Source organism: Mustelus asterias, chromosome 1 (genome assembly GCF_964213995.1).
Source record: "Mustelus asterias chromosome 1, sMusAst1.hap1.1, whole genome shotgun sequence".
Taxonomy (NCBI): Eukaryota; Metazoa; Chordata; class Chondrichthyes; order Carcharhiniformes; family Triakidae; genus Mustelus; species Mustelus asterias.
In genome coordinates, this window is record NC_135801.1 from 30,911,169 (window position 1) to 30,925,722 (window position 14,554).

The 14,554-nt window shown below is 39.6% G+C and overlaps 2 protein-coding genes across 2 annotated transcripts in view; one reads left to right on the forward strand and one right to left on the reverse strand.

Annotated features, from left to right (window-relative positions):
- mfsd8 (major facilitator superfamily domain containing 8) overlaps positions 1-14,554 on the forward strand; it is a 185,964-nt gene that overhangs the window by 8,912 nt on the left and 162,498 nt on the right. The gene's annotated exons all lie outside the window — the stretch shown is intronic.
- The window catches only part of abhd18 (abhydrolase domain containing 18), an 89,253-nt gene that overhangs the window by 4,777 nt on the left and 69,922 nt on the right, over positions 1-14,554 (reverse strand). Inside the window, exons 11-12 of the mRNA XM_078211138.1 lie at positions 9,445-9,820; positions 3,295-3,457 (exon numbers count right to left, since the gene is read on the reverse strand). Coding sequence (XP_078067264.1) covers positions 3,295-3,457; positions 9,445-9,820 — 539 coding nt within the window. The remainder of the gene's footprint in view (positions 1-3,294; positions 3,458-9,444; positions 9,821-14,554) is intronic.

Consider the following 14,554-nt stretch of genomic DNA (forward strand, 5'->3'; position numbering starts at 1 on the left):
TTGCTTTTGACCAGTGGGTGTGGGCATTTAAAGCAAGCCATTTATGAAAACCTCCATGAAATAATTCTCCTTGAAGAGTTTAAAAACTTGATACTCTTTCCAGTAAGAACACACCTAGAGGAGCAGAAGGTCACAGAGGTGAGGTACGCAGCCACACTGGCTCACAAACATGAGTGATCCACATGAGTTGTTCTAGAAGAGACTCCCCTGACCAACTGGGAACATGCATATCCCTATGGTACCTTTAGCATCTTCTCTACCAAAAATCAGACAATAATGCCCTATATGCAGCAGGCACATCAGGAAACAGTTAAACACAAGGATATTGTGTTGGCATCAACATTTCCTCTAAGTTGTGCAGTAATCTAAATGTCTACGTGCAGGCTGCACACAACTCAGCCCCCTTATGTTATTGTGAGAGAGCAAATATGCAAAATAATTAAAGGGGCTACACACTTAAATAAATTCCCCATATACTCTAAAGGAACTTAGGAAATAGGTTGGTGCGCATGGAAAACTACCGTATAATTTATACTGAGACAGCTCATGATCTCTGCAAGTGCTGGTCTCATTGAGAACTAAATTCAAGCAAACACACCATACACTGGAAGATCATTAATAGATCAATTGTCTCGACAAAGCAGGGAAGCAGTACTCTGCAATCCAAAACTTTATTTTGGGAGGAAGAAATCCTTCTGTTGAAAATGGCACAGGGTTACAATCACCCTTTAAAATATTCTTCCATGTGAAACCTGAAATTAAGCAATTATCATGGTTAATGGCCACCCAATTCATTTTCTGAATTGGAATTTGTTTCAGAAAACATCCTGCAAACAGTCTTGTTGATTTAAATAATTAGGTTAAACTTTTTAATTAAATTTAATTAAGGGGGTGGCACAGTGGCTAGCACTGCTGCCTCACAGCGCCAAGGACCCAGGTTCAGTTCCAACCTTGGGTCACTGTCTGCGTGGAGTTTGCACATTCTCCCCGTGTCTGTGTGGGTTTCTTCTGGGTGCTCCAGTTTCCTCCCACAGTCCAAAGATGTGCAGGTTAGGTTGATTGGCCATGCTAAATTGATCCTAGTGTCAGGGGATTAGCAGGGTAAATATGTGGGGTTACAGGAATGGAACCTGGATGGGATCGTGGTTGGTGCCGGCTTGATGGGCCGAATGGCATCCTTCTGCACTGTAAGGACTTTGTGATTATTTTGCCCTCACCAGATGGAACTACTTCTCACTTAGGACACATACACACACTTCATCCATTAGAAGCTGGCAGACATACGGAAAAGAATCCTTTTTTTTGTGGAGCTGTAATATTTCTCTAGGCCTTGAAAAATACATTGGTCTACTGCCAGTCTTCAGCTTGCCCCTTGGTCTTGCTACTACCTCGAGGATCTACCCATAACTGCAGAGATTCCTATGACCCAAAACCAGCAAGCCACCTGTCTGAAGCAGTTCACCAGTTTGATTTGAAAGAGACCCTGACTGCAAAATCGTGGCAATTTCCTCACTGTCAACGTGGTCAATTAGAATATTGTACAGTTCTGGGTGCTACACAATAGGAAGGTGTGAACGTATTGGAGAGAATGCAGAAGAGATTTACAAGAATGTTTCCAGGGATGAGAAACTGGACTGTTCTCTATGGAGAGAAGGTGGCTAAGATGAGATTTGATAGGGATGTTCAAAATCATGAATGGGGTTGGTAGAGTAGAAAGGGAGAAATTGTTCCCACTTGTAAAAAGGAGCAAGGACATGGTACAGTTTGAAAATGATTTGCAAAAGAAGCAAATGTGATGCGAGAAAAAAAACTTTTTCCTCGAGTGGTTTGGATCTGGCATGCACTGCCTGGAAGTGTGGTGGTGGCAGGTCCAAATGAGACATTTAAGAGGGCAATAGATGATTACTTGAATAGAAACAATGCACAGGGGCACGGGGTATGTTAGGCACAAAGTCATGATGCTCATTTGGAGAGCCAGTGCAAACATGATGGTTCCTTCTGCATTGTAACAATTCTTTATACTCTTGGTGGTTAGCTGCTAAGAAATTAAAATCTGCTATAACGATAGATTTAAAAGGTGAATGATAAAAGAACCAGAGGCAAAATGAAGTTATTTAAAGCCGTGAATTGTTATGATATAGAAAGCACTACTCGACGGTATGGTGACCACAGCTTCAACAGTATCTTTCAATAGAGAGTTAGGTAATACCTGAAGGGGAAATAAATTACTGCAAAATGGAGAAACAGTAGGGGAATGGGACTAATTGGCAATGGGACTAATTCAATAGCTTTTGAAAAAAAAGCACAGTTACAATGGGTTGAATGGTCTCCCTCTGTGTTGTATCAGTCTATAATTCTGTGGGTCAGTAAGTTATCAAACCAAAGATTCATCTTGGCCTCATGTGCACAATTTCAAACACAGGTGACACTTTCAACAGAGATGAATGCTCGCAATCAGAAGCAGGAACACAGCTTTGTTCTCCTTGCAAACATAGGTATATGGCGGCAATTTGTAGTTTCCCCAAAGTGCTGTACCACAGTAGCACCCTAGCTTCTAAGTCAGTATGCCATGGGTTTAAGCCCATGAGACACCTTGTATTTGAGAGTCAGAGATTTCAGCATGCTGATATTTCTGCATTGACCTGGGAGAGTGCCATCGTTAGGATAGAATGTTACATCAGGATCCTGTCCTCGTCCATAAAAGGGCCCAGGCACTATTTGAATAGATATGGGGAGTTTTCCCTGGTGTCATGGCCAACTCTTATCCCTCAACTAACACCTAAACCAGATGATCTTTTCATTTCTTTCACTATAGTTGTTGAGACTTTGCTGCGCAAAAGCGACCGCACTTTAAAAGTACTCCTTTGACAGTAAACTGTTATGAATGTTTTGATATTGTGAAAGGCCAAGATACAAATAGGTGCACAACTCAACCAGAGTGGAAACAGGTGTGGGAGGAATAATGAGTGATTGCAAGAGCGAGATCAGAATAAAAAAAAGATGAGGCCCAAAATAATGCGTTTCCCAATCACCTACGCCAGCAGGTAAAGTCATTATGAACATGTCTATAGGGTAGAGTTCAAAAATTGAAAGACAGAAATTTCATTCACTTGCATATCAACAGGTGGTTGGCTAGATACTTGTTTACCTCCTCACCTGGGGACAATGTCTGATGTGGGAAGAAAAGTCCAATCAATCAACAACCAGACAAAAGTGTTTAGATCTATATACTCAACAACTACTTCCCGTTAGACCACGGATAAATACCAGTTCGGTAACTTTTCACTCCTTTACCTGAACAGGCCTTGTTTGAAGAGGTAAGCACTAATGTGGCCACCTTCCAAGTATCTGATTTCACACCCAGGCCAGATTTCATTAAGGCTGCGTACTCCAACTCGGGGAATGTAGGCATCTTCCTTTGCTTGGACGACTATGATGAGACCAGGATCTACTGGCACTGCAATTTAAATCAAAGGAAAAATGATTGGAACTTCCAGAAACACAACAACATTTCCATGAATTGCTCCACCAGAGAGAAAAACAGAATTGAGTGCAACATAGCAGAGATATAGGTTGAAGTTTACATTTGTTCCTTTTCGGGCATGTAAACCACTTCTGCTTCAAATCTTTATTGAATTTTACCCATTGCTTCAGCCCTATCTTAATAAATGCATCCAAGCCAGTCTCAAGTGATAATTTTAATCGACACCTCATCAGTCACTGCCCAACTTAAGGCTTCCCATTCTCCCCATGACAAGAAGAACATTATTAAAACTAAACTATTAAATATCCTCCTGTCCTTATCTGTGCCACTGGAGGTAGTGCCATTTCGTAAAAGTTTCAACTTAAACATTTTTCCCAATCTTGCTATCATCCTGTGCTGTTACTTCTATATGTTCCAAAATGGAGCAGCAGAAGCTGCAAATCTCACTCTCATTTCAGAGTTCAGCAATTCTTTGCTCTTCCACTATATGCCCCTATTTCTCAAATCCAAAATTTCACTCAGTTTTTTTATGGCTTTATGCACTTGTACTTCATTTTTTCTCTTAGAGTACAATGGAGAGAAGGAAAGGAGAGGGTGCAGAATATAGTGTTACAGTCATAGCTAGGGTGCAGAGAAAGATCTCTTAATTCACACTTGTATCTTTAAATTAGTTGCACAATTTCAGAACTATGTTCTTCCCATGAAACTGCCTCCATAGTTAAACTATCCATATTGAACTACATCTGGCATCTGTCTGTCCATGCTGCTAACATACGAAGGACCTCCTGTCTTAAAGAAAAATAATCCAGTCCTCCAGAGCTTACCACACATCCTACTTATGTCATCATTTTGGCATTCTGTTCATCACACCAAAATCCAAATCATCTCTCTATTCAGAGAACAAAAGTGGGCCCAACACTGACCCCTATTAACCTTAGCCTTTTATTTCGTGTCAGTAAACAAAATGTCTACTCATGCTCTGTGACATATTTTACTGAACAGCTTTGGAAAATCCATTTACATTACATTAACGGCATTCCTTGATCCAGTCATTTCTTTAAAAAAAAGTCTCAGATTTGTCAAACATGACATGCCTGTAATAACTCCTTGCTGGCTGCCCTCAATTAAACATCAGTTTCTGAATGCCTATTATTTCATCTCAAATTATGGATTCTAACAGTCTGCAGCAATAACAACTGCTGTTTTTCTAACAGCTCATCTATAATTACTATTAGACTAATTGGTCTATGATTACCAATATTATTCTTCTTGAATAACACTGCTTAATCTCCAATCTCATAGCACAATTTACATTAAGATTGAAAATTGTGGCCAAAGCTGTCTCGGCTCAGACTTAGTTCAATGGCCTTGTTTCTGCATTCAATCCTAAAAAAAATAGATTAACTGGTCATTTATCTCACTGCATTTTATGGAACTTTGGCACCTCTGGGACATGATTCAGAAAAGGACAACTGCAATATGTAATTATTCCACCTGGAGCACCAGAAAATCTTTGAAAAAATATTAAGATACAATATGATGTAGGTTAGCACTGCTGCCTCACAGCGCCAGGGACCGAGGTCACTGTCTGCGTGGAGTTTGCACATTCTCCTCGTGTTTGCGTGGGTTTCCTCTGGGTGCTCTGGTTTCCTCCCACACTCCAAAGATGTGCAGGCTAAGTTGATTGGGCATGCTAAATTGCCCCTTAGTGTCAGGGAGATTAGCAGGGTGAATATGTAGGTTTACGGGGATAGGGCCTGGGTGGGATTGTTGTCAGTGCAGGCTCAATGGGCCAAATGGCCTCCTTCTGCACTGTAGTGATTCTAAGTTTAAAAAATTTAGGAGCAGAATTAAGCCCATCAAGTCCGCTCCACCATTCGATCATGGCTGATATGCTCCTTATCCCTATTTACCTGCCTTCTCCCCATAACCCTTCAACCCATTACCAATCAAAAATCTGTCTAACTCTTTAAATTTACTCACTGTCCCAGCATCCACCACACTTTGGGGTAGCGAATTCCACAGATTCACAGCACTTTGGGAGAAGTCGTTTCTCCTCAACTGTTGTAAATTTGCTACCCCTTATCCTAAGATGATGACCTCTCGTCCCAGAATACCCCACAAAAGGAAGCATCTGTTCCACGTCTACTTTATCCATACCTTTTATCATCTTGTATACCTCAATTTGATCTCCCCTCATTCTTCTAAATTCCAGAAAGTATAGGCCTAAACTGTTCAATCTCTTTTCAAATGACAAACCCCTCATCACTGGAATCAATTTAGTGAACTTCCTTTGAACTGCCTCCAATGCCACTACATCTTTCCTCAAATAAGGGGACCAAAACTGTGCACAATACTCCAGGTGCGGTCTCACCAATGCTTTGTATAGTTGCGACAATACTTCCTTACCTTTATATTATATTCTTTCAGCTATAAATGCCAACATTCCATTCACTTTATTATCTGCTGTACCTGCACGCTAGTTTTCTGTGACTCATGAATGAGGGCACCCAGATCCTTCCGCACCGGAGCACCCCGAAATCTCTCTCCATTTAGATAATAAGTTGCCTTCGCATTTTTCCGACAAAATGCATGACCTCACACTTATCGATGTTAAACTCCATCTGCCACATTTTGGCCCACTCCCCTAACCTATCTATATCCATTTGTAAGGTTCTTATTTCCTCATTGCAACTTACTATCCCGCCTATTTCTGTGTCATCTGCAAATTTGGCTATAGAGTCTTCTATCCCTATATCCAAGTCATTAGTATAGATTGTAAATAGCTGGGGCCCAAGGACCGAACTCTGTGGCATCCCACAGAGATGTATGCTTATGAATGTGCCAGTGCTAAATAGGAGATTTTCTATATTTGGAACAAAGTATTTGCAGTTTCAGAAGAGCAATCATTTTGCATCAGTATGGCATTTGTTAAGAATCCCGACTTACCTCGCCATTGAGTGGAGGTCAGGAACTACAAGTCCTGATTGGCCTTGGAGTTTCTGCACATGCACAAATGCGCAGTTCAGCATTTTAGAGTTCTTTGGGCCGGGGACAAGTTCTCAGGACACCTGTATGAAAGAATAAATGGCGCCAAAACTCAATCATGGGACCCAGAAGTGAGACGCCATATCTAAGGGAGTTCCAGGACAGGGGACAGGGAGAGTTACCAAAGAGGGAGCCCAAAGCAGGAACACAGGGAGAGAGAAAGAATAGCAATAGGTCCGAGAGAGAGAGAAAGAACTGGGGATGGAGCTGCCGAGAGGAGACCACCTGTAGGAACCATGGTTGGAAAGCAACAGAGAAAGAGGTTCCAAGTAGTAAAAGGGCTGCATTCGGGCTTTGAGTAATGAGGGTTCGAGAGAAACCCTAGAGATCTGAGAAGATAGCAAAAGTCAGTAATTCTGTGCTGTGGGATGTTGGTACATAGGTACTCCTTTGGAGCAGTAGTTTTCTGCTCAGAGCGGTTGAAGAGCTGAAATTGTGTTTGTGAGCTGGAGTGCAGACTCAGACAAGTGAATGAGACTTGGGAGATGAGACTGAAATTCTGGGGATGAACAGTCATTGAGGTAGTCCAAGTTGGAGTGACATTTGGAGGGGATTCAGAAGTTAGATCTTTGAAGGTGAATACTGAAATCTCTCGTGAGAGAGGCAGAGTTTCAATGAGATTGGTTAACTCACAATGTTTACTGACTTTCTGGGTAGGCTGCTTAGAAATCCACAAGATCTGTCTTGGTTGCATCTGCCATTTATTGTACAGTGTGAGTGTTCAACCACAGTTTGCCTTATATTTTCACATTTACCTCATGTTAATCCTGAATGTTAGAGTATAAAATAGAAGTTGTAAATTGCTTCGCACACACGCTAAGATGGTGTTAAGCTGGAACAATTGTTTACTGAGAGCTCAAATTCAAAGGTGGTGCGAGGCACCCTTGGCATTCTCTCTTCCACCTTCTTGTCAGGAAAAAAATACAAAAGTCTGAGATCACGTACCAACTGACTCAAGAACAGCTTCTTGCCTGCTGCCATCAGACTTTTGAATGGACCTACCATATATTCTGATCTTTCGCTGCACCCTAGCTATGATTGTAACACTATATTCTGCACCCTCTCCTTTCCTTCTCCCCATTGTACTCTATGAACGGTATGTTTTGTCTATACAGTGCACAAGAAACAACATTTTTCACTATATACTTGCGATAATAATAATTCAATTCAAAGGTAGGGAAATAGAAACATTATCTTCAGGCATTTAGATAAAGTTAATTAAGGAAAAATAAGTGAAATTTAAAGTTTGTGAATAGATTAGTTTCAGTTTTATATCACAATGTACCAAGTGTCAGAAATAATAGAGATAAAGAAAGGAAAGTTGAATGATGGGTGATCTTATTTATTAAGGGCATAGTAACAACCAAAGAAATTCTCACTGATGGAGCATATCTACATTGACTAAAGAAATAAGGGATATTACCATAGCAGGAATACATTTACAGGTAACAGTGTGAAATAAATTATGGAATGTTTCCAAAATTACCTACAGTAACAATTTGTAATAATTAGGAACTTTATATTTGTCTACCTTGGGACAGGTAATGTATTTATGAAATTGGGAAATTTTCTGAGAATGCAAGTAAGACTGTTTCATTGAATAATGCTGAAGTCCTATATGAAAGGCCACAGAACTCGATTAATTTCCAGGTACAGTTGGAAGTGGTGACCAAAATCTGCAAAGATAAATGTATTGAACAGTTGCTTTAGTTGGCATAATGCAGAAGCTAGTTCGGGTAGCTGGACGGAAAAAATAGATCAAACATCAAAAGTACCATTGTCCATCCAATCGAGTGTAAAAGGAGTTGAATCAAAGACAAAGGGTTCCAAAGGTAATAGTTACTACAAAAATAATTTTTAAAAATCTGATAATTAGAAAAACAGAAGGGGAGAACTGAGCAACTCAAGTATTGAAAGCATGCAAAAAAAAGAGGAAATTAAGGCGGCTAAGCGAATAAGAAAATAAATTCAATGAAGGGTTATTATAAACAAGAAAGAAAAGGGATATTCAAAGAAAGCATTTGGAGACTTGTGATGAAGTAAGTCATCTTATATTTGTCAGGGAATGGCAGGAATACTTACAGATCAATTTTCAGAGAAAGATGAAAATGGAACTGTAGAAGGACCCAAGTGTGTGGGGAAGAATTATGACATTTTTAAAAAAATCAAAAGGAAGCTATTAAAAAGGTTGTGCGATGAAAAGTAGATAAGTCACCTGTTCAGACAGCATGCACTTCAACATTTCATGAAGTTGGGAAATACATAGAAAAGGGCTTAAATGCAATTTTCTAAAAACCTTTGCCAACAGTAACTTAGCAAAAGAACAAACTGGTATTAAGATGATGATCAGCCATAATCTGTTTGAATGGAGGAGCAGGCTTAATGGGCTGAATGGCCTACTCTTGATCCAATTTCCTATGTTTACTAACTTCATTTGCAACTTGTTTTATCTATTCTCTCCATGGTTTTTTGCAACACAGACTGATGCTGAGATTTCTTTTATCAATTCTCTCCAGGGTTCTTTACATCACCAACTGATGCTGAGATTTCCATGCATTGTCAGTTTTCCAAGTACCTCAACCAAGTTGCCATTCTCCACATGCAAGTCTAGACATTGAATTTGGCAGACTATTCCAAAATAGAATCCATTATTGTTGACCCAAGCCTACTCTGACCAAATCAGCAACTGAACCATTGTGTGAATCTTTTCTCTTCCTTTCTGAATACAAAGAGCAATTGTTAAAGTCTAACTGCTGCCCTCACAGAGATAAGCTAACATGATGAATTTACCGAACAAACCATCAGAAAAGCCGAGTGAATGAAAAATTAGACAAAGTTTCAATTAGGTAGAAAGCATCACTTTAGTACATAAGTTGGATACGCTTTGTATTTCATTGAAAGTTTCAAATTACCTGAGAAATTTCCAATATGTGTACATTCATCCATGACTCCTTTCATGAAGAGTATAGATTCTCGTGCAAGGGAGGTCCGACTGTTTTTCCTCTTTAACGGCTCACAGTTTACAGTGGATGAATACTTGTTAGTATTTGATGAGGACATTTGGTGATTCAGGCAACCAGTGTTCGAGGTACCTTGAAGCAGAATTCCTTGAGTAGAGGCATTTAAGGCAGCTGTGTCGGCACTAAACTGAGAAACTGTCGAAGTCCTCATCATTTCTCTCTTGGCGTTTAAATTTATTATGTCTGTGGTTAGATCATGGTGTTGCAAGTTTTCCAAACTGGATGGGGAATTCTTCACAAAATCTTGGCCCATTTTAAAGGAATCTGTCTAAATATCAATACTTAAAGTTTATAAATAATTTCAAAGACATTTCAGAAAGTATTCAAATAACTAAGCATTTGTTTAAACTTCTTCCGTCAACCCCAGCACTTGCATATATGCAGTTGGAACACAGATCTTAGACTGTGGTCAACAAGAAAATATCAAATCAAATTTCTTTCTCTCAGGAATACTGAAGACAATTATAACACATTTCAATTGAAACTAAAGGTCATTTCCACATAGAACACCTGTGCACAAACATGCTAAAGTGGTAATTTATATATTCTAATGTACAAAATACCCAATAACCTTTCCCCATTTGAATATCAATTTTACATCTTTCCTACAAAGAATATTTGCTGAGAGAGTTGAGTGCAAGTCATTCTGACAACTGATCTTTACTACAGTCAACAACCTGCCAGCCAAAAAGTAAACAATAGACTGGGTCAGTCAAAATCTGCAACAACCGAGGCACAGTAAAACCTCTGAAGATCATTTTAAGAGAATACGAAAATCAAACAACTGTGTTGGGATTCAAACGTAATCCCCTCCAAATTGTGTGAAAGTGCTCTACAGCTAGAATTCCCGACAATTTATTTCTCCTCATTCCTTCACTTCTCAAATCTCATGGGTTTTTCCTGCAGCTGTAATAGGAGAGAACGGGAGCTTAGATAGCCAGTTTTCTTTTGTTTATATATCCAATTCAATCCAATCAAAGTCCAATTCAGAGTCTCATCAAGTGAGACATTTATGATCCAAGCTGACAAGACAGGCCTCTCACACTTCCTGTCTTGGGCTTGATCTACATGATTCAAGCTGATTGGAGTAGGCATTGCACCTCCTCCAAGGCTTGATCTCATTTGCATCTTAGCCAAAAGACCGAGATGCCGCTTTAAAAAATTGCTTCAATTGAAGCCACAATGTAACCGTATGATTTCAACCAAGCATGTCGAAACTACATTTGATCTTAGCCAAAAGGCTGTGAAACTTCTCAACACGGTAAGAAGTCTCACAACACCAGGTTAAAGTCCAACAGGTTTATTTGGTAGCAAATACCATAAGCTTTCGGAGCACTGCTCCTTCGTCAAAGAGATCGGACGAAGGAGCAGTGCTCCGAAAGCTTATGGTATTTGCTACCAAATAAACCTGTTGGACTTTAACCTGGTGTTGTGAGACTTCTTACCGTGTTCACCCCAGTCCAACGCCGGCATCTCCACATCAAAACTTCTCAACAGCAGACATAAATCCAAATTTATGGTCAGCTGCCAAAAGGTGTACTCCAGTAGGGCAAGATCAATCCCCTTTGGGTTCAGCTGTCCCTAAATAGGAAAATCCAATGGTGAAAATTACTTGATTTAGAAAGCCACCCAAGGACAACTAAGTCATCCAATGACATGGTTGTAATGTTTAAGACTGAACAGAAATAAATAACTATTTTTGGTAAGTATATAAAACTAAACCTCATCCAATGGCAGGAGAAACTCGTAGTACAACAAAATGCCATGAGTCATGCAAATGATTTACTATGATCAGATCCCTTGTCTTATATGGGTGAATGGTTTAACAGGCATCAGTTACTTCCCCACAAATAAATGTAGCAAATCACGTTGGACTCCACTCTCATTTTCCAGTAGCTGTTTTTTGATTATGCGGATGCTGTCTTTTGAAAAGTGAAGGATTTGCAGATGACTAGTATTGCTTTAACAGCAAAAGCAGAGAGGGACAAAAAATAAGCTGTATTTCAGGCAACTTCTTTTTTACTAATGCTAGGAATAAAAAAAATTACAAAATTAGAAATGTGCTTTGAAGGGAAATTACAATATCAATGACCTAGGTAAACCAGGATTTTAACTGGGGATTTAAGATACTGGATCTGGGTTAATTATCTAGAGAAAGGATATGCCTAACAAAGCAAAACAATGCAGTCCTGGCTAGTTTCCATCCGTAAACCTGAAGTTATCCGATACTCCGCTGCCCATAAAAAAAGTTTAAGTTTGTTTATTATTGTTCTAAGTAGGCTCACATTAACATTGTAATGAAGTTACTGTGAAAATCCCTGAGTCGCCACACTCTGGCACCTGTTCGGGTACACTGAGGGAGAATTTAGCATGACCAATGCACCTAACCACCACGTCTTCTCAGACTGTGGGAGGAAACCAGAGTACCCGAAGGAAATCCACACTGACACAGGGAGAATGTGCAGGCTCCGCACAGTGACCCAAGCCAGGAATTGAACCCAGGTCCCTGGTTCTGTGAGGCAGCAATGCTAACCACTGTGCCACCATGCTGCCCCAGTTGAATAACTTGCACCAAGTCCTGTTCTCCTATCGCCCCTTTGCTCGCTGACCTACACAGGCTCCCATCAAGTAATATCTTGATTTTTAAATTCACATTCTTGTTTTCAAATCCTTCAATGGCCTCTGTCCATTTCTATAAGTCTCCTCCAGCCCCACAATCTTCCTAGATGTCTGCTCTTCTCTAATTCTGGCCTCTTGTGCACCCCCCATTTTAATCATTCAGTTGGTGCCTTCATTGTCTTAGCCCCGAGTGCAGGAATACCTAACCTATTTCACTTTCCTCCTTGAAGATGCTACTTAAAACCTATCTCTTTGACCAAGCTTCTGTCATCTGACCTAATATCGAAGTTTGGTGTTATATCTTGCTTTATAATGCTCCTGTTAAGCACCTTGGAATGTTTCATTACTATAATGACATTATATAATTGTAAGTTGCTGTTTGTAGAGTGGCAATTGCAAGTGAGAAGAGAAAACCTTTGGATAGAGATAAATGATGTTATAGATTCCTGGTAAGGAAAAGATAGGCAGCAAAAATGGCTATGTACATCAAGGGGAAATCACAGCAAACGTTCTGAACTTGTTTTTGACAGCTATGTTGGATGATACAATTATAGATTTGAAGCAGGGTATTAGCATAGAATTCAAGGCAAAAGGCACATTTCCAATCTCATGAGACTAAAGATCAGAACTGTAACATGGCAATGCACAATTCAATATTTTCTAATGATAAATAAATTATGGAATTACAGCATGTTACTTATTACTTTTCTGTGACTGGTCAGCTTAAAAATATTAATGGTTCTATACAGGGCTGCACTGAGTCAAACCATACAATGAACCCTTGATTGTAATTCAGAACAATTTTCTCCAGCTTTTGCATTCACAGCAGACTTTTGCACAAAGAATTCCCTATAAACTGAAATCTACAATATGGCAGCAAACAGGAGCAACATACCCCAGACTGTGATGATACTCTGCCTTTAAGAAATGTATTTGTTACATTTCTTGTGCAAGATCTGTTTTAGCATTTTCTTTTTATTACCAGCGTCGTTTTGCCTATAATCGGCATCCTGCATTGTTACTGCAGCAGGATAATTGCTAGGATGTTTGTTTTAATCTGGACTAATGCTGTTTTGTTGTTTTTAGTGGTTCCCCTGGTGTTTTGCAGAGTAGGATTTGATTAGGTTGATTGACAGGGAAGGTCATATGACTGGGTGGAGCTAGGCTTACATAGATAATTCAAGCTTAGCTGTTGTTTAGCTACTGCTTTGAGATGAAAGCTGTGCCTCTCTTTTCCTCTCTCTGAAGTTGGAGACTGGAATCTGCCAGATGCCTCTTTCTCGGAGATTGTGCTGTATGAGAGAGGATCTTTCTCTGAGAGTTGCTGTCTGGAAGCTACAGACAGAGGTATCCCCCAATGTCTCGAGACTGGGAGCTGCCAGAGTAGGTTTAATTCTCTGAAGTTCTATTGTTTGAGGATATCTCCTCTGGAAACTGCTGTCTGGATCTCTGTCCAGAGGTGTTAAAAGGCTAAAAATCTAGCACCATGCGAACTAAATCTGAAGAAGAGTGTATATCTGTAGGGATATTGCTTTAAGCTGGAACTATAGAGATTGCTAGTGTTAAGAATTATACTTTGCTGTGTTTAAGAAGTTTAATGGCAGAAGTTGGGCTAATTCTTTTTGCTATATTCTAACTGTGTTCTTAAAGAAAGTTTGTTTTGATAAAATTTTCTAGTGGGTCAATTACCTCATACCTGGAGCACAACACCTTATGCTCGTCCCAATGCCAAAATCAAAATTAAAAGTTGGGGTCTCGTCTATCTTTATAATGTACCTTGGAATTTCTTATCTGGTCCTTAGCATAATGACATAGCTTTGCACCACTGGATTATGCAAATTATTTCACATAGGATGTTCACTGCATCAGGAAAAAAAGCACAGACGGGCAAAATGATTCACGCTAAAACTACAATGTGGGTACAATATAGGAAATAAATATATACATAAACCAAATAAACTATTAGAGGAAAACATGAACAGCTTATTCATGTTGTGTATTTGATGACCTCAGTATGTCCTAAAGTATTTCTGGAAGTATAATCTTTGTTGTAATTAACAGACATGCACAACCAATATACATTAAGGTCCCACAAACCGCAATGAGATAAAAGAGACTATTGTATTTCTGAGTGATGTGGGTCAAAGGATAAACATTCACCAGAAAAATTCCCTTTCTGCACTATAAATAGTGCGATGAAATCTTTGACAACTGTCTGACTGGGCGGATGAGGCCTTGGTTTAAACTCGCATTTCCTTTGTACTACACTAAAATGTCAGTCTAGATGATGTCCTCAAGTTTCTACAATGTAGCTGGAATTCTTTATGACCCAGAGGTGAGAGTGCTCCTACTGAGCCAAGGCCGACACTGATAGTAATAATTC